At 42.8% G+C, this 20,134-nt stretch overlaps 2 protein-coding genes across 2 annotated transcripts; one reads left to right on the top strand and one right to left on the bottom strand.

Moving 5' to 3' along the window:
- Positions 1–147: 147 nt before the first annotated feature.
- On the bottom strand, positions 148–2,850 carry nagk (N-acetylglucosamine kinase). The gene is made up of 10 exons (XM_085155441.1): positions 2,741–2,850; positions 2,269–2,353; positions 1,986–2,084; positions 1,770–1,911; positions 1,340–1,450; positions 1,155–1,267; positions 987–1,074; positions 806–903; positions 644–722; positions 148–536 (listed from the first exon to the last, which is right to left on the bottom strand). The coding sequence occupies exons 1-10, from the start codon at positions 2,767–2,769 to the stop codon at positions 334–336; spliced, it is 1,047 nt and encodes a 348-aa protein (XP_085011567.1). The 5' UTR covers positions 2,770–2,850; the 3' UTR covers positions 148–333.
- A 1,715-nt stretch (positions 2,851–4,565) lies between these two features.
- dok1b (docking protein 1b) lies at positions 4,566–20,134 on the top strand. The gene is given in 18 exon segments (XM_085155457.1): positions 4,566–4,941; positions 14,845–14,892; positions 14,894–14,989; positions 14,991–15,167; positions 16,828–16,927; positions 17,033–17,052; positions 17,055–17,094; positions 17,097–17,221; positions 17,807–17,887; positions 17,889–17,930; positions 17,933–18,082; positions 18,084–18,107; positions 18,109–18,158; positions 18,160–18,229; positions 18,231–18,258; positions 18,261–18,520; positions 18,522–19,031; positions 19,034–20,134. Coding segments are annotated over 18 exon segments (2,022 nt in total). The 5' UTR covers positions 4,566–4,884; the 3' UTR covers positions 19,178–20,134.

The raw sequence follows: 20,134 nt of genomic DNA, 5'->3' as shown, positions 1-20,134 counted from the left end.
TGAGAATGTGAGTGTGGTTGTTTGCCTCCAAGTGTGACCCGCCTCAGTGTTCTAAATGTGACACTAAACTAGATGAAATTTAGGTAAACACGATGAAGGAAAGCCCACATCAATCAGTCTAAAATGATCAACAACAATGCAAAAATCTTCTATAAATTCAACCTCATATTTATTATAAATCACAAATGCAAACAAGCATTAAAAAGTCTTTACACAGTACGATAAAATTAACATGAGCATACTGAGATCTGACTCTTTAGTGTCAAAATCAAGTGCAAAACAATCACGTTAAAAATGAAAAAACTGTCCGGCAAGTCTTCCCGCAACGCATTCTCATGCGCTGCTGCTGAAGGTGTGTTGATAGAAGACTTTGGCATTGGCGGCATAATCCATGGCTATGGTAGCACCTGAATGCTGCGCTCCGAGGCCGGCGCCACCGAGCGCCGAGGACCGCTGCAAAATCAGAAGGCTGTAGCTGCAGAAATGACCCTTGTGCTTGTCAGATGATGCCAGTTTATCCAAGACTTCAGTGAAACCTGGGGAGAGACGGAGAATCTCAGACTTCTTCAGGATAGAAGCTACTCAGATAGAGGAAGTGGATAAGTTGAAGGGTTTCATGATGAGGGTCCAAGGAGACGCTGACCTGGCTTCAGGAGCTCCCAGCTCTTCCACACGGAGCCCACGCACAGGACTGGCAGGCCGAGGTCGCCGCTCAATAGTGGCTGTCAGGAAAATAAAAGAAGTCGCGATTCAGAGAAACGTGATCACAAACAGGTGACAGCACGTGACTGTGTGGGCGTGTTACCTCCTGCGCTGCAGGTAAGACTGCTTCTACATGTTTTGCCAGGACTCGTCCAGCTTGAGCAAACACATGCCGACAGAGAGCGTCCCCCGCCTCGGCACCTTCAACACACACGCACAAAGTCTGACTTTTACCGCTTAATCTTTCACATTTCAAAGCAGACCAGGGAGTTACACCCTCCTACCTTCAGCCAACTTCTTGCAGAACCCTGCAAAATGAGACTTCTGGAAGTTTCTGTAGAGATGCGGCAGCATGCCCATCAGATCTGACACCTACAATAAACAGAGTTTTACCCATTAGACGGTATCGCTGTGTATGTCGACGCATCTCCCCGAACTTTTGGGACTCTGACCTGGAAGTACTCCTCCATGGCTTTTCTAACATGCGTGGTGTCGTGAGGAGGAGCGACCAGTTTGTCTTTGCCGTCGAACACAGTCTTCACAGCCAGGTGAGCTATCCAGAAGGCTGGGAAGATGGACAGATAGCTCAGTCTGATCTCTAAAGATATGAATGATTCACATATTCCGACATAGTTACCTGATCCCTCATCGCCCATCATGTGACCCCAGCCCCCACAGCCGATCTGCGAGCCATCAGGATTGACTAGTTTGCAGTTTGATCCGGTCCCTGATATCAGGACTATGCCCCCTGAAGACAAAGATCTTGATGATAACGCTGATATGCTGACACCATCAAGCCATAAAGCTCAGGGTCAGACAGTAAAGCTGATACATAGAGCCACACCTAAAGCAGTAAAGTATTAAACGGCGACCTGCTGTAACATTTTAGGCTAAGAGCAGCTCTTAAACACAAGTTATGTCAAATATTTAACAATCATAGTGCAGGACAGTATTGTAGGACAGTGTCATTGTGTTTGTTACATGAACACATTTATGGTTGGGGCAGCTCTGTCTTCCTGCTGAGGACTGGCTGCTGTATGAAGAGAGAACAGAAAATGGCAGCTTACCTCGATTGCTGGCCGTGGCCATGGCACCGATGGCATCTGTGGTGATGAAGTAATGTTCGCTGAGGCTGGGGAACCGCTCCTTCATGAGAGCGATGAGTCTGTCGATGGCATCCTTCTGCTCGCCTCCGCTCAGAGACATGCCCTGCGTACGCAGGTGCACACAAATCAGATGTTAGGGCTCACATTATTTCAATCAGCAACATGCACCTGACTGACCAGGGAGTATAACCGCGTGCCTGGATCCAGCCCCGCCTCGACCTTGGCTCTTTGGACCATGTCGTCAATCGTTGAGATACACTTGTCCACGCCGACCAGCTGTGAGAGACAAAAAGTGTTGCAAAATAACTGGAACTTGCTACAGTATAGCACAATGTATTCACTCATAAGACAACTATAAAGACAGTCTATTTAATGTGCAAACCCCTCATCCGGCCACCATCTGCCCTCTCTTTCCCCTTTCCAAATTTCTCCACCTGCCTCCATCAGCACTTCCGCTCACCCAGTGGTTGGTGGATGGTCCCGCAGTCTCTGCCAACACCTTCCCATCCGCTGACAACAACACTGCTTTGGAGTGCGTTCCTCCCCTAATAAGGAAGTGACAAATACATGAACGGAGCTGCCAACCACCAAAGCAACTAGACCATTGTATGCATCTTCCCTGATAGAAACACACACACAATTTAAATAGATGCACAAAAAAAGCGCCCACAAAACTCATTTAGACAAATACGTATTTATAGCATACTTTTAAAAAAAACTAAATGATGACATTTTAACTGACAGAAACAGCCCACAAAAGAGGAGAAGTGATCACGAGACACACATACTCGCGCACAGCCGTTAGGAAAACTCCTCACTTTCTAAATGACCTAAAAACTTGAATAAATGCCTGTAATACACAGAAGCCTTGCGTGACACTTCATCACAATAAACTTGGAAGAGTTTTGCTGCTTATTTTAATTGATTCTCACCCCTCAACTCCGCCGAACACTCGCTCCATGTCTCAATTCCTGTTTTGGTCCCGGCAACTGCGCAGATATCGCGAGAGCAGAGGGTGAACGCCCGCCAACCTGTAATTATGATTAATGACCAGTAGATGGCAGCAATGTCTTTCTATTTGAGAAATTCAGCAGCAGCCTAGGACTACAATCATGAAACAAACCAGGGGCCTTCAAGGAGACAGATGAGAAAACAATATCAGGTAGAACACGAACAAACACGTGATGTACGCCACAATTAGATTCCCTACAGAGACGTTAAAAATAACATTTAGCAACAGCTCTTATCTCCCCTTAACAGTTACACACGGGTGTTTGCATCCTGCAATAACTTACAGGACGGTACTATTAGAGAGAAGCTGCATTGGCCTGATAGTGGCATCATGCCTCTGTAATGAGTGCATAAAGAAAATATGCACTCCGCCAGCATGTGAGGCAGTCTGTTGAAGTTTAAATAATAAGATGCAATGCAGGAGTACAGGTTTTTTTGACTTGTGAAGGAACACGAGCCAGCAAAAAAAACCATTTTGCTTCTGAGTCATGGTTTAAACATCACGATTGAGAGATTTAGCGCCATTTGGCTGAAAACTGGGGCGCTGTAAGCCAGCAGGAGGCATCTGCAAAGCATTAATTTTGGGGGCCAGCTTCTCCTGCCAGCATAGCCTGCATCACTCACAATTCCTGTGATGTTTATGTAATTTAAAGCTGGGTGGTTTGAAATGAACAGTAACAGTCGCTTGTAAATGTATTTGTGAACATTTTATGGGATTTAATTTTGAACCAAAACCCAAATTTGTGTAATTGCCAAAAATACTCATCCCAAACTACTCATCTCACCATATGAGTTCATCATATTTTTAATGAGCCACTAAAGCTTTCTTTCACACATGTTACACAAGGTTGAGGAGGTGGGAGGAGAGAAGGAGAGGAGCGGCTCGGTGCGCGTACCACGCGCTGCTCACTCCTTCAGATGAAGGGAGTGAGCTGCGACAAGTATAACGCATTTAATACAATACCGGTTGTTACTTATTATTTCAAAATAAACGTGCGCTACGGGAGAAAAAACTCAGTTTAACAGTAAAACTATTTTTCCCCAAGTAAGAAAGCATGTATAAATATTCCCCGTGTTTTTCACACTTCCATGAATAATGATTCTTCATGGGTAATGTTGATCTTCCACGTTCACAATAATCGACTTTTACAGAGAAAGTTCGTAAATCGAGAAGTGAAATTTCCTGACTACAGATATTCTAGAGTTTATTTTTTTGGGAGCTGGTGGATATCACTTTTAGAGGATCCTAGAATAAACATTTCCCCATTCGGCGGTTTCAAATTCACGATCAACATAAAGCACATTGTGAACTGATATGATAGCAAGATTTTCAGTAAAGCCTACTGTCATAGGAGTTCAGCTCGTTTGTTTTACTAAAATAAAACTGTTTTAATTTCAAAATAATAATCATTTACACTTCTAATGAAGTATTCAACAAATATTTGATGCACTGCAGTGGGGGGAGCCGATAAGGACACAACTGGGTTCGGCAGGCTGTTCTCAAACAATTTTCACACTTTTAAAAACAAACAAATACAAAACATTTCCCCACCACCAACAGAAGTTGTCTATATTTAATTATCTAAATATCTTTGGAACATTTTCCACCCGCTGGAAAAGCTACACACAACTACAGCAAACTTCTCTTGTGGTTTTTGCAACCTTACGCATGAAGTCAAATGACATTATACAGCGCTTTTATTGTGAAACCGATACCCGGAAGTGACGCGTTGTCGTATAAGCGCGGCTTTTCATTGGTCCATTTCTACAGGAGGAGTGAGAGGCGACAGATAGTCAAAGCAGCCGACAACATTTGGACATTGTTTAAGTTTGTGAGGACTTCTCGGTGACAGTTAGGAACGTTTTCTTCTTCTAATATCACCATGACACTGTTACCTGCGCGCGAGCGTCGCGATAAACACGGTTTAACGGCTGCGGAGCGGAAGTGAGAGAAGAGAGAAGTTGTTGAGGGGTGAAAGAAGAAAAAAAAGGTGATTTTCTTCTGTCAAGTTCAAGTCCAGTTTCATCTTTGTGGAGGACGGCGGGCTTTAGCGTTTTTGGGGGCATGGACACCCACGTTAAGGAGGGACAGCTTTATGTGCAACACCAAAAGTTTGGAAAGGTAAGACCCAGGAATAGAAAAGAAAAAACGCTGTTTTTATTGATAAAATGTTGCGTTCACAGAAATAAAGGAAGTGCGTGTAGCCATAGCCAGTGTTATATTACAGGCAAATGAAACGAAGTGGTGGTACTTTAAATATAGCCTGTAATAAACAAGCCATAACTTCTCTCTGTTATCTCAGCAGATAATATTCCATGTAATTTATTCAGGGTCACTAAAAATAATGAGAGATCCGTGCAACCACACAAACTCCACTCTATACTCAGCCAGTTTTGTGGATAGCTGCTGCTCATTATTGAGAAGCAAATAAAGCCTTTTAGGGGAAGAAAGAGGCACTAAAACTGCTCGTGACAGCATTATGTTGTCATATTTTGGTTTTTTAAAAAAATCACAACTAAGTGATGTTAACTTTGTACTTCCACTAGACAGATGGTTTTTTTTTGTACCTCGTGGCAAGTAAACAGAGCACTGGTGCAATTACAGGCCAGTGGCTTCAAAGATAATGCTACTGTACCTGCAGAAGGAGGAAGTCAGTGGCTGTGCCTTCAGTGATCTGGCCTTTTTTTTTGTGTTGTGGTTTAGAGTAGTGATGTGCATCAGTGTGCATGCAAATTCATCTCTGGGCTAAATGCAAGAACACATGAAACTAACGTGAACTCAAGCTCCCCGAGTACTGTCAGGAAGGAAAGTTTGGTTGTGTGTGTGTGCGTGTTAGTGACAAGCTTTATGTGACTTTCCACAACAACTCATGATAAAATGTATTAAACCATTAAAGTAGAGTCGGAAACCAAATCTATTTTCTACAAAGATGGCAGTCTTTACTTTCACTTCAGCTCAGCTGTCTGTACTTGCTGTTTACACCATTTAAACTCGCTGTCAGCATGCAGACTTTGTGTCATCTCGCAGCCACACACAACCAGCACAGCTACCTGTGTGTGTGTTTGTGTGCATGCTGGTGTCAGCGCTCGGCCTCAGAGCACCACTGCATAGGAGCTGGGTTACTCTTTAAGATTTGTAAGAGGGTCTTTGTCTCTCCGTCTCTCTGTGGTCATATGACATGGACCAACAAAACATTCTGGCTCCATTTCCTGCCCTGGAATCAACACTTCACAATGCATATTCACACGCCCAAAACATAGTTTCAATGCCTTTTATAGGCAGTTTTCAATAGAGCGTGATCAGACCTAAATCTTTCCATTTTCAAAAGTGAGGCGTTGTCTTTTACAGTGTCGAGGACCGAAGACCAGAAGTACCCTGAAGGGTATAAAGAAAGTATCAAAATTGAGCAGAATAGAACAGGAAGCAAAATGCTGGCTGATCTGAAAGTGTTGAAACTAGTGCGAGGTTTGGTGGGTGAATTATGCAATCGTTCGAGCTGTCAGTGGACAGGGTAGGACGTTCCCACGTGTATGGTCGGAAAATGTGACTTAAGAGTGAAGTGGCAGCGTCCAACCCAAGTTTCTGTTTCGCTCTGTTCTTCTTGTCAAACATGAAGTAGACAGTAGACCGCATTTTATATTTAGCTATTATCTAACCAGCTGTTTATTTCACTGATTAAATTAACTTGTTAATGTTTTTGGCCCATATGGTAAATACGTGTTAGAGATAAAGGATTGAAACAAACAAAGTATTTTGTTTGAAGCTGAAAGATGCTGACAGCTCCTGTTATTATCTGAGGGGTTTTTTTCTGTCAACTTCAGAAAAAAACGTCTTCACAGAGAACAGCTGCTTCCACAGGCTGGCTCCTTGTGATGGGTAAAATTTAATTAGAGATAACTCTGCAGATCTGGCCCACTGTGGGCACTTTTGTTTGACCAGTGTTGTAGATGCTGTGATGGCAACATCTACAACCAGATCAGCCCCATTTGCTGATCTGGTTGAAATAAAATAGGTCACACAATGATTTTTGTTTGGTATTCATTCATTTGATCATCAGTGCCAAGTCTTTACCAGAAGTAGCTCACATCCGCAAGATAACCAGAATGCGCATCATCCTTCTATAACTTACCCACAAGACAAATATTTCTGCTTTTCCTTTGATGCCACTCTGTGTCACAGCGGTATTCATAGGATCCAAAATATGACATATTGCTCTGTTTTAACCAATCAGAAGCACATTTGAGCAACGCAGAGGTGTAAAACAGGGCAAATATTTGGGGTGATGCACCTTTATGTACACTGTAAATATGGTTTATTGGAAAACCATGTTTGAGATAAATATTTGGATTTATAAATCTTGGACCTGCAGATTGCAGTCCACTTTCATGCTGGAGCGGCACAAAGCTTTGAGTTTAAAGAGTGCAGGTGTGGGCATGACAGTGCAGCTCTAAAGCCAGGAGCTAGCTGCCACTTGAACAGACGGGGTGTGTCAGAATGAAGTGGAATTACGTGCCCGGAGGCCGCTACATTTATCCAATGGTGATTCATGTCTGAAGGTCCTCGCAGTGGATTAATGGGTTTGTGTGTCAGATTGTCTGTATTTGCAGGTAGCACCTCAGTAGCTACATCACATTTCTCGGAAAAGAAACAACAAATCATTTGTAGTTTGTGGAAGTAGCATACAGGAAAGTGTGCAGTTTTCTTTGAATAGTCTGCAAGAATAGTACAAAGGATCACGATGGCAGTATTGAAAATCCCCATCAATGCATTAGATTTGATATTTTCCCCTCTTTGCATAATGATTTACTTTCATGTCCTCCTGTTTTTACAAATACCTGATATGTTTGGACCGAACTCTGTAACTGTGAGTATTTTAAAGTGTTAGTTCTGTAAATTTTAGAGAAATTTACAAAACATTTACTGCACTTTACACTGGAAGACAGTGGGAGCAATTTCTTTGCGTACATTTTAATGTTGGCGTTTCCTGTTCTTATCAAGTCCTCGTTCCCATTCAACATCTACAGGCACAACAGTACTTCAGGGAGTTTGGTTCATATCTTGGCATAAAAACCCCCAAACTAAAATCTTTTGTCACTCTCCCGATCACTCGGTTAGAACACAGAGAAAAGCTCAACGTCATTATACTGATTTATTTCCGGTGCACTTTTCCCCCTTTGCCGCCTTTAGTCAACAGGTCATCATGCTTCAGTAAGCATTAATACTTCTGTACAGGTATCGTGTTACAGCACAGTGACGTTTTCAGAATTGTTACCACTCCCTAAAAATACGAATACTTGAAAACAGAACTACCCTTTTTGTCTTTTGACTAAAACTACCATAAAAATGAACTTTGTCATGGACTACGATATTACAGTAAAGCTTTTTAATTTTGTAATAAAAGTAAGCTAAACAGTTTACAGTATGAACATTTAGGCACGCACAAATGTGCCACACATTTGGCCCGTTCAAGCTAGCGTTTACTAGCTAACATTCTGACTCTGCGCGTCAGAAATTCGGTACTCTTGCGGCTGGAAATGATTGATCATATTTGACAGACTTCCTCCAAGACATAGATTTCAGAAAGTCTCACATTTCGCAGAATTTGTCATTTGTTAATGTAAAGCCGATGCTGCACGTACTCGCTGAAACAGATAAAGAAAACTGAACATTCAGCGTCTTATTAAGGACCTCATTCGCATGTTTGCACACGCTGGTGATGGTTGAGCTGTCATCCCTGTCAGGAGCAACTTGAGTAACATGTCCAGTGTTGCCAACTCCTCAGTAAGGAAAATCGCTATTGGCTGTCCTAAAAGTCGCTAAATGACATCATCACCTAATTTGCATAATTGGTCATGCTAATGTAATTGTAACCTACGTTGTTGGAGAGAGAAATAATATCGTGGAAGAGACATAAAGTGAGTAAAAAACGTCCTAAATGCATTTAGAATTTATTTAGAACTACAAATTAAATTTCTTTTTAGCAATTATTGTTTTTTTAATGTCACAATTCCAACCCTGCTCCTTTACCCGGGCTTGGACCGGCAAAAGTGACCTGAAATAGGCACTCTGGTGGAGTTACTTTGTGTGTGTGTGTTTATAAGTAGTTTTAAACCTTGTGATCCACAAAACAGCATAACAGTAAAAGAGTAAAAGAAGAACTGACTGCGTTACTGCGTTATGAAGCGCCTTGAGGCGACATTTGTTGTGATTTGGCGCTATATAAATAAAATTGAATTGAAAATTGAATTGAATTGAGTTACAGCACCCGCTGCTTGTTGAGAGTAAAAGCGATATGCGCTTTCACGTCTTTTTTTAGGGTCTGAAAACTCGCTAAATATATCGCTAAGTTGGCAACACTGAACATGTCATCGCTGATGCGAAGGACTGAACCACAGAGAAAAAAATCCAGTGTTTCCAGCTTTCCAGGGAATACTTGTTGGTTTAAAGTGAAAGTATTTGAGAGTTGTTGTTTTATCTGATAGTTAGTGCTAAGATAATGATGAGTTAACTGGTCACCAGAAATTTGTTAATAATAAGTCCTTTTTTATGCAGCAATTCCAACAAATCCACTGGTTCCAGGATCTTTAGATTTTCTGTTTGATCTTTTTAACTGCTTGTAATATTTCTTGACATTTACAGACCAAATGATGATCATAAAAATTCTCTGAGGATTAATCGGTAGTCAGAGTGCCTGTTCCTATTGGATCTGCTGGTCGATTTGGCTAAACTTAGACCTCAACTTCCACATTTTGCGACGACGTCATTGTTGAAAAATTGTGTTGGCGCTGAGAGCGACCTCTTACCTGTGTTACCTGATTTCACAGACATTACTATCGCCCTTTAAATCTCCACTCCACACATAGCTGTTTTTCCACACGCCGTGTGCACAATGGTACCAGCCTCACCGTGTAGTAGCGCAAATATAATTTGAGTCAAATCAGCAGATCGTTTGGGAGCGAGTAACGGAAAGCGTAAATGAACCGAACAGGCAGTTATTGCGGTTTGCTCAGATGTTATTGTCTCACATTAGTTTCACTCAAATCTGAGCTCATTGTGATTCATGTTTGGTTTTTGGGTCGAGAGAATCTGCAAACAGTTGAGAAAAGCTCGAGTTTATAGACACCACAGAGGACTGAGGTTAGGGCAGCAGACCTGTGGTCAGAGCAGTTGGCCATCTCCTTTTCTCTTATAAAACGTCTTCCTCGTTTGTCTACCTTTTACATAAAGACACACATAAACAGAGAGCCCTCTGTTTTCCACCAGATTCCTTTTAGTGCATATTACCAACAACACACGGCATGATACAGACAAACACTTATGCTTAAAGAAACACACACACACTGGCCCTGCACGTGCCACTGAGGTCTGTCTGCGGCCAGTAAGAGGATGGTGCAGTGGGTTATTACACTGGTTTATTACAGACTGGTTAAATGTATATCTACCTGCCTGAAAGCATCTGTCTGTATGCAAACACTTATTGTAATGACAGTTGGAAGGACAAGCAAATTAAACCAAAAGTTTTGTAATCCTGACTGGAAGCACAGTGGAATCTGTGGCATATAAACAAACAAAGAGTTGAATATGTGTAAGAAGTGAAAAATTCATTATTTTTTCCACCATTATGTTCAGTGCACAGCTACCTGAAGGAAAGAAGAAGAATTATATATTTCTTATACTACCCTAAAGTGGTAGTCAGTCATGAAAATGCTGAAAAAAGGGGAAATCTTTTCAGTGAATGTAAAGGGGAATGATACCTTGCGAGTTTAGTGCGTCTTATTCATGACATGCAGATAAGTATGGGCCATGTGCTTCTCTTCGACTCTTCCAGCTCTTGCAAACAGACAGGACATCACTGAGGAAGTTTCGCTCCTTCGCTCAAATACATCTCTTTTGCATAATTTCCACTCTGTGTAACAGCGGCTGATAACGGCCGGTTGCCTTATATGGAGCAGCTGTTTCACAGACAGACATATTGCACACACAGTCGCACACCCGCACATGCTTTAAAGTCTCACATCCTTTTCATGTACACCACTGAATTACATCACGTTGTAAGAAGGGCTGATCGCGGTCTGCGTGCGTGCATTTGCTTGTATGGTCCACGGCAAACAGTTGGACATTCTCGCACAGACCCACACACGCAAACACATATATATACACTGACACAGACCAGGATTCAGATGAAGGAAGCAAAGAGGATCCTGAGTAATGACAATCCCACACATTTCCTGTCTGTTTTGGCAGTTCATTTTAAAGGCTGCAGTGTGTGTCTGTGCGTAGAGGACTTTGGTAAAGCTGCCTTATTTAATGCGGGGACCTCTTTTATGGCTGCATTTGACCGGGATATTAAGACATTTATTATGAACACATTTACCTCAAGGCCTTCAGAGGTTATCCAGCTCAGCTTTTACAGGAAACCTCAGAAAGACCAACTAGGACCCTGTAGGTTGTAGATATACACAAATCCTGTTGCTATAGCTGTATCTGAAGCATCATGCAAATATCATAATTCCACCTTTACATACTGAGTCACACGTTGATGATTTTCATGCAGCGGATGATAATGAAAAAGCTGTCAGGGCTTATTCAGTACGGCAAACCGATGGTTGACAGTAAATACGGGCAGAGCATTTACTGACATACAGTTAGGAAGTACTTCATTTTACTTGAGGTGCTCTATTTATTTCTTCTTCTTTATCCTATTAGTCCTTTATTTGTGAGTTACAGTTAAGTGTACTTCACCGGTATGTTATATACAAATATTTAGATGCAGCACCTACCATTTTGAGAGCTTTTACTATCCTAACAAGCATTTCCACTACATTTCCTTAAGTATAGCATCCAAAGACTGTCTATTACAGTCTAATCAACGAATCCCAAAGAATCCACAAGCTGGAGTTGGCAAATTTCTTAGCTGACATGCAAATGATAGTTGTAATATGAACATTTCAATCTGACTGCTGGGCTAGTCTGCTGGCCTGGGCTCTATAGAGTCAAAATTATAACAATATTTAAATGGAATTTACTAAAATGTTTCTGACGATAAAGAAAAATAATATTTAACAGTGTTTTATTGATGTTCCCAGTCAAAATCAAATGAAGGACGGCATCCAGCTTGTGTGAGCTGCTGTCTAACTAATTCAAAGCGTGAATCTATTGTAACAAAGTAACAGAAGCTTCAGCGTTAGGGAGCAACAGTAGTGACACAACAGAAGTCAAATGTAAAGTAAAATAAAAGTATCTCGGGTCGAGTTTTTTAACCTGCTGATTAAAGTCTTCCTTTTCCTCACTGTGACCACATCAGGAGTTTCCATCCATCGTTTGCTTTTCCTGTCGTATAGAGTGCAGCTAGCAAGCGCTCCAGCGATGTTCAGTTGCGTTAATTACTTTGGCCCACACATCAGCTGGCTCTATATCTCCTCCTTGCATGCCTCCGTAGCCTGTTTGTGCTTGATGGTGACTTTTTGCCTCAATTTGTTGTTTCCGCCTTCAGCTGAAGCAGTTTCCTTGTTGAAGTTAGTTAAAGTAGCTCCTTTATTAGCCTTAGTGTCAGACATATCTGTGCATGCTACATAAACGTAAACTTATATCATGTAAAACTATACTGGTTTCATTTCAAGACAATATGATATGCTATACCAACTGTTTTAGCAGGTTTTGGATAGCTAGGAGATGTCCAAGCCAACACGTCCTTTTCTTTGTTTGCTAACGCACACAAGTTCAAAATAAAGCTAAATTATCGTCAGAATAGAGCTGATTACATATTTGGCAAATGGAAACTATGTTTTTCCTACTTGCTGCTTGGTCAAGACACTCAGAATATGAGAAGACTAGAAAGAGAAACAATAAATAACAACTAGCTATAGCGATTTAGCTTTAAAGGTCTTTGATGTGTCAGTAGGAAAAGCAGGTGTAAGTAAAATAGAAGCTGCTGAATTCCTTTGAATCTCTTTAGCTTCTGCATCCTGTTATAATTCCCGTTGACTCACTCTCACACTTCTATGGAAGACAGCTGAATGGCATGAAGCCACTAAATGGTTTTAACCCTTGTGTGTCTCCCAACATGACAAATGAATGTGCTGCGATAAAGTATTTTTGTTAAGTTGTATATATCATGTAATAATACCACTTTTTTTTTACAGCTTTAACCCTTTTAAACACACTGGGCTGTGGCTGCTGTTCCACTCAGCTTTCAGGTTCTTCGGGCTTTAATTTTCTGATGTACTAAATAATGTTTTCGCTTCTTATCAGTGAAGTAGAACCTTTCCTGCCGTTGCAATATTCATATTTCTCATTTACTTCTGTTCGCTGGATTTTCCCTGCTGGTCAAAGGACTTTAAAACCTCCTGACCTTCCTGTTACAAACTCAGCTGTCTGACTGTCAGGCCTCGCTGAGTGATTGAAGGGGAAACACATACACGCACTTTTTCAGGAGAAATGTCCACATATGACTAAAGAGTAAAAAGCTTGGAGGAATTTTCTAAATAAAATAAGTTATCAGCTTCATAAACACTACTTTAGTCTACACCATATTGACTACATGCAGCCGTACATGTCTTCATGTCTATTTTCAGCAGTGAACGCCGGGGCTCTTTTACACCTGCCGAGCTTCTCATTGTTCAGCGTCGGATCGCGTGCCACGTTGTTTGCTGCTGTCCCTGTTTGTGGAGGAAGCGATCATTGTTAGCTGTTGCTTCCTCGCCGCTGGCCTCGGGGTAGAAATGATAAACCTGTCGCCAAATTTTGTCCGGGTCATTTTTTTATCCCGGGAGATAAAAGATAAAGCAGGCACATTTCTTTACACAGAAGACACGTAAACCCAAAACCTCCTCAATGAGATATTGATTTAATTTTTATCCTAAAGTGATGTACAGATGCAGTCAGAGCGGGAGTAGTTAGGTTAAAACGAACTAACTGTTAAACCTCAAAAACTCATAGAATTATTTTAATATACTAAATTAATCTATGTGTAAACTCAAGATGAGTAGATGCTTTTAAGATGATTTTTCTGTATGAGCAATGATGACTAATGCTGAGGTCTGCAACTGCTGCTGATTGAATGTAAAGGAAACAATGGCTTGTGCAACAGATTTGAGTTAAACTGCACTGGAGTCATCACCACACGCCTCCTACATTAAGCCTCAGACAGCAGAGCAGTAGAGTAACAGAACAGCCTGGAAATCTCATTTTGACTCAGAATTTCTGAGCCTTAACTTTACTCTTCATCAGTTTTTAATCATTTGTGGACAATTTTGCGTTCCCCTCTACTGCTATCAGATCAAACCACACACTTTTAGCTTGTTCGACAGACATTAACAGGATAATGTAAATCATATCTTGTGTTTCAATTCAAATTCACCCTTTTCTACCTTTTCAGCCTGTCCACCCACTTAGGCAGCTTTCAGATTTAGTTTAAACTCAGCCTACTTGTCTGATCGCTACATGAAAAACAACTTGTGTTTCTAAAGTCTTGTACTGTAAAGTGAACAATATCAGTAAAACTTAAAAAAATAAAAACTACGACAGAAATGTTCAGAAGAAAGTAAACATTACACACCCTGTACTTGAAAATATGACCCTAACCTAGAATGTGTAACCTCCTCACATGTTTTTCAGTGATGATAATTTGCATTTGGAGTCATGCTTCTGTCCACGTGGCAATATTGTCAAAGTTTCCTGGTGCTACTGATTTGGTCTTCACAAATAATGCAAGAAAATGCATGTTCAGAGTGTGCAGCAGCCTAATCAGCTCTTTGGCTGACCTGATTTATTAGTGGGTCGGTATTTTAGACCGATATTTCCCAGTCTATGTGTCAGCATTTATAACCATCAGTAAATGAAAATTTAAAAAAAAGTGAGAAACACCCTTCAACCATGTTATGAGTTTCTTGTGACATACTCTATCACAGGGTTCTCTGCAGCTTCCCTCTTTGTCACTGCAAATAACCAGCCAGGTGAAGGTGCTAAAACGCTTCTCTCAGTTGGAGCTACTCTCGTTACTTACTCGTTCTCGTTACTCCACAGAAATGGAAGAAGAACTGGTTCGTCCTCTACCCTGCCAGCCAAAATGGCAGTCGCCCGCCTCGAGTTCTTCGACGCTCCTGGTGGCGGAGGTGGAGGTGGCGGAGGCTCCGTAGGCGGCTCCAATGAGAAGACCAGGAAGCTGGACCAAGAAGATCATTCGCTTGTCCGAGTGCATTTCCATCCTGCCTGCACTGACAGAGAGCTGCCCCCAAAGACAACATGCAGCGTTTTGTGTGGAAACAAACGACAAGACACACGTGTTTTCAGCAGAAAAGGCTGTTGCCAAGGATTGGATGGATACCATGTGTGACATTGCATTTCAGGTATTTTTTATAGTTTTTAAAGACTTGTACACTAATTAGTACTAAGCAATATACAAATAAAATACTGGAGTCAAAAGCTCGGGTTATTCCTATAAGCGGCTTTGAAGGCCTAGCAGACAGCTAGCAGCTAAAGTCACCTAGCCTCCCAACACCTTTTTGTTGCAGGCCTCAAACGTTCAATTTGTCTTAAATGAACTTGGTCATTTTAGCATGGGCGCCTATGGGGGGACCGACTCACTTTAGTAACCAGCCTCATGTGGACGCAGTGTTGCCAACTCCTCAGTAAGGAAAATCGCTATTGGTTGTCCTAGAAGTCGCTAAATGACGCCATCACCTAATTTGCATAATTGGTCATGCTAATGTAATTGTAACCTACGCTGTTGGAGAGAGAAATAACATCGTGGAAGAGACATAAAGTGAGTAAAAAATGTCCTAAATGCATTTAGAGTTTATTTAGAACTACAAATTAAATTTATTTTAGCAATTATTGTTTTTTTAATGTCACAATTCCAACCCTGCTCCTTTACCCGGGCTTGGACCGGCAAAAGTGACCCGAAATAGGCACTCTGGTGGAGTTACTTTGTGTGTGTGTGTGTTTATAAAGTAGTTTTAAACCTTGTGATCCACAAACAACATAAGAGTAAAAGAGTAAAAGAAGAACTGACTGCGTTACAGCACCCGCTGCTTGTTGAGAGTACAAGCGATATGCACTTTTACGTCTTTTTTTAGCGACTTTTTTTAAAGAAAAAAAGTCGCTAGGGGGTCTGAAAACTCGCTAAATATAGCGACAAAGTCGCTAAGTTGGCAACACTGTTGTGGACGTTAGAAAGTTGTAGATTTTCGCACTTCTTCCGCCGGCTTTATTTTTCAGCGCCGTAGGCTGATGCTCGGTTTGCTATAGGAAGCAGAGTTTGCAGTGTGTGACTAATACCAGGGTGGATGTGTGTGTGTGTTTTTTAAAGCTTCCTGTGTGTGTGTTTAATGTCTTTATCTCTGTTGTATCTACAATATGTTTCTTTGCACCTAGCTTCTCTGCTCTGTAGTGTACAAGCCTAAACGTGACGACAAATATTTGCACAAATTTAATGAAAAAGCGGATTTAGTGCAATTCAGTATCGACTGCAATGTGGACTTTTCTTTTTGTTTGTGCGTGAGTCTTCCAAATTTTCCCACATGCCCTTGGAGTGTCTATGTAGGCCGCAGCTTGCACCGTGTGAGCGCCTACACACATGTACACAAGCATGAACGTAGCAGATATTTGCAGAAAGGAAGCCAGAGGGAGTTTCCAGGTAGGAAGACTGCACACTCAGCCTCTCTAAACACTTTACTCTTTTCTCCTCTCACTCTTTTTACTTGGTCCTTCACGTCTGCTGTGTTTTTATGAAATTCCGTTTTATTATATAGCACCAAATCACAACAATAGTCGCCTCAAGGTGCTTTACATTGTTGGGTAAAAACCAGACAGTCAGACACACTCACTGTGAGCAAGCACCTTGGCGACAATAGGAAGAAGAAACTCCCTTTTTAAAAGGGAAGAAACCCCTCGGCAGAACCAGAACCATTCAGAGTGCAACACATAGCTTACATATGTTTATGTGTACATGCTGCGAGGTATCCTAATTCAGTGTCTGGTTGTCTGTTGTGTTTATGTGACCAACAGGGCGGAAGTGGCAGCAGTACCAGCGGCGCTGTAGACTCTAATGGAGGACCCCAGGACCTGCAGATGGCCGAGAACCTCATCTACTACTCCAGAGAGGAGGGTAAGTCACAAAGCAGTCCAGTCTTTTGGGCTCAGGGGTTAAATCTAATCCAGCCAGATATTTTCTAGAAGATTTATGGAAAAAATCGCTCTTATTTTGTTGCAGTGAACGAGTTCTGGGTAAACCATTCAACGGACCCGAGGCCTCGGAGCGTTGTGGGCTCGCGGGCACTACTGGCTGAAAGCTGAAAGCGATGTTTTGATCTTGAAGGAGCCAAAAGACCAAGAGGCAGGTTCTGTGTGGCCCTACAAGCTGCTGAGGAGATACGGCCAGGGACAGGGTGAGTTGAAATGTGTCTCTGATAGGCAGGAAAACGATCAGAGCAACAGAGAAATGGCTAAAATCTCCTCAGGTCATCAAAACATGTTGATCTCTGACAAACTTGGAAAGGATGTGTGTTGTCCTAAGTTTAAACGCACGGCGCACGACTGATTATACGTAGGAAGTGAAAACAATGACAGCGCGTATACATGTGGTTTGAGCCTCAGCGTCACCGAATATATTTAGGGTCGGACTCTGTGGTTGTTTTGTGTCACGTAGATGCTTCAAAGCTCAAGATCAGGACTTAAAATTAGCAGATGACCTTTAAAGAGGCTGTTTACTTTGTCTACTCGTGATGTTTATGTTTAAGTATTTGATGCCGTCGCTGGTGCAGGTTGGAAGGGAAACAGATAATGACTTTCAACTTTCTGCCTCAGTTAGAATTTGGAAGTAAATTTATTATTTAGATCTAATCAGAAAACTTGAAAATGAAGCGAAGTTCACTGGAAAAAGGAAGTGCTGGGACTTGTGTTGCTTCTGTTTCATTTGAAATTTGTCAATCCCTTCTGTAACAGACACCACTTAACCCTAAATTAACCTTTTTTTTTCTTTTTCCAGGTCATGTTTTCATTCGAGGCGGGCCGACGGTGCGACTCAGGCCCTGGCACCTTCACCTTTGAGACCAAACAAGGGAATGAGAATCTTCATACTGGTCGACCAGGCGATCCAGTCACAGAAAAGCTCTCGCTGAAGACCGTCGCCCTCAGCAGCCCTTTGAACTCTGAATCAGACTGCCCAGCATCGCTTCAACATCTCCGCAATACCATTTCTGCCAGCACGGCGACGGGAAGCGGCGACAGCAGCAGCTGCAGCAGTCGCGAGGCCGACGGGGATTTCGGGCGGGAGCAAACCAGGCTCTTGCTGACGGTGTGCTCGGAAAGAGAGACGGAGGAGACGGAGGAAGGGTGCAGGAGGTGGAACGGGACTAAAGGGAGGAGTTTACCAGAGCCTCCAGGGATGTTGGGGGTGTTGGGAGGTGGCAGGGACACCTCCGCGGTCTCCCAAAGGACATGTGGGCAAGGCGTGTGCTTAGCTGATGAAAGCGCAGGCCTTTATTCTGAACCAGCTGATTCAGTCCGTTTGCCTCTGCAAAGCGCTGATTGTCTCTATTCTGACCCGGTGGACAGCATCAAGGGTCAGAACCAAACCAGCAGCCCATCCACAGCCACCGCTCCAGTGCCCACTCCACGCCAACGACCAGTAGGCGACGATTCCGTGGGAGCGGGCGTCCAAGGGATCACCCGTCAGGCAGTAAACCACAGGAAGCACCCGCGATCTGTACTCGCATGTGTACGATCAGATCACTATGGATCTGAACGCACTGAGTCTGAACGGGGGTGTAGGGAAAGGACGAGGGGGAGGACGGGCGGTGAACAATAGCAGGCGACCCCCAGGAGGTAACGCAGAAGGAGCTCCGTCACCTCCCGCCTCTTCCCAGGAGCACATATATGACGAACCAGAGGGTTGTGCAAAAGGAAGCATACCCGCTAGCTTAGGGATGCTTTTTTATGACAAAGCTCACGCGGAGCCTCACAGCCAGAGGAGACAAGAGGAGACGGTGACCCCATCAGGACAGGAGGGGAAGCAGCCTCAGAGACAATCCCCTCCCCAGTTTGGCCAGGGCCGTGGCACGCCACAGCCTCCGACGCCGCGGTTCCCCAAGCCCCTTACCGCTCCCAAGCCAGGCAGGGGTGGTTTCGCTCGTAAGGAGCCGGTTCCTCTGCCCCCTGGAAAACATGGAGGTCCCGTCAATAATGTGAACAACAACAACAACATTTGGGTGGTGGTGATAGTGGAGACAGGGGGAAAGTGGTGTACAGCAAAGTATCAAAATCTAAGGCTCCAGCTTCTACTATGTGGTACAGCCAGCACCAACAAGCACGGCTGAGAGCGCCCGATATCATTTATGACAACCTGGGAGATATTTGACACGAATCGCTTTTTTCAAAGAGGTAAGATGACGCTGAAAGACACATTTTTGGTCAGCGCCTGCGGGCTTTTCCAAAGGACTGAAGTGCATTTCGCATTTCTTCCGGCGGCAGACTGAATAATGATTTGAGACAGGCGGATTAGCTCACAGCCACGAGAAAACCACAACATGGCTGTATTTTTTGAAACATGCTGTGCAGCTATAGCAGGGCCACCCTGCGCTTGTGTGTGTTCCAGAAAGAGAGAGTGAGTGTTTGCCTGGGTCAAACCCATAATTGGCGTACCCAAGCCGCAGTGTGGGCAAAGCCAGCCACTTCATTGAACAAACGCACACGCACACATAAAGGAGCGAATGGATGTGCCAACAAGAGTCTCTGCTTACGGGCTTGACTTGAAGACGCTGGGAGAGTGGCTTGGCTCTTCTTTTCTCATCCGCTGTAGCTGCGAAGTGACCGAAGAACATGTTTTTTTGCACTGCTGCTTTCTCCGTTTCTCTGAAATGCGTGACGGACACAAGTCATTGTTTGACAGTGAGACGAGGGACACACCAAAAGGAACCAGTCGTTTTCTGTTTGTGTTTTCCGGGGCTGATATATTCTCTCAAATCTCACCAAAATGGGAAGATGAAGTTTTTCAGGCCAGGACACTAATATGAGATGTGGTCGCACTGGAAGAGCCGCTGTTTTAAAAAGGACAAAAAATAGCAGCTGGTTTAGTGAAGCCTGAAAAGTGTTAAGACTGCTTCAGAATCACTGAAACAATCTCGTGGCCATTAAATCACAACTTCCTGCACAAGTTTAATATTTGGTAAAATCCTGTATGTTTCTGTGTTTTCACAAACTAAATATGAAACTAATCAGTCCAACGCAGTGTAATAAGTATGTGTGTGTATGTGTCCAAAAAAGCTGTGCTCTCTGTAAATATAACTAATAATAAAAGTGGCTCTACAAATTTAAA

Source organism: Neolamprologus multifasciatus, chromosome 3 (assembly GCF_963576455.1).
Source record: "Neolamprologus multifasciatus chromosome 3, fNeoMul1.2, whole genome shotgun sequence".
Taxonomy (NCBI): domain Eukaryota; kingdom Metazoa; phylum Chordata; class Actinopteri; order Cichliformes; family Cichlidae; genus Neolamprologus; species Neolamprologus multifasciatus.
This window is presented reverse-complemented; position numbering and strand designations above follow the sequence as displayed.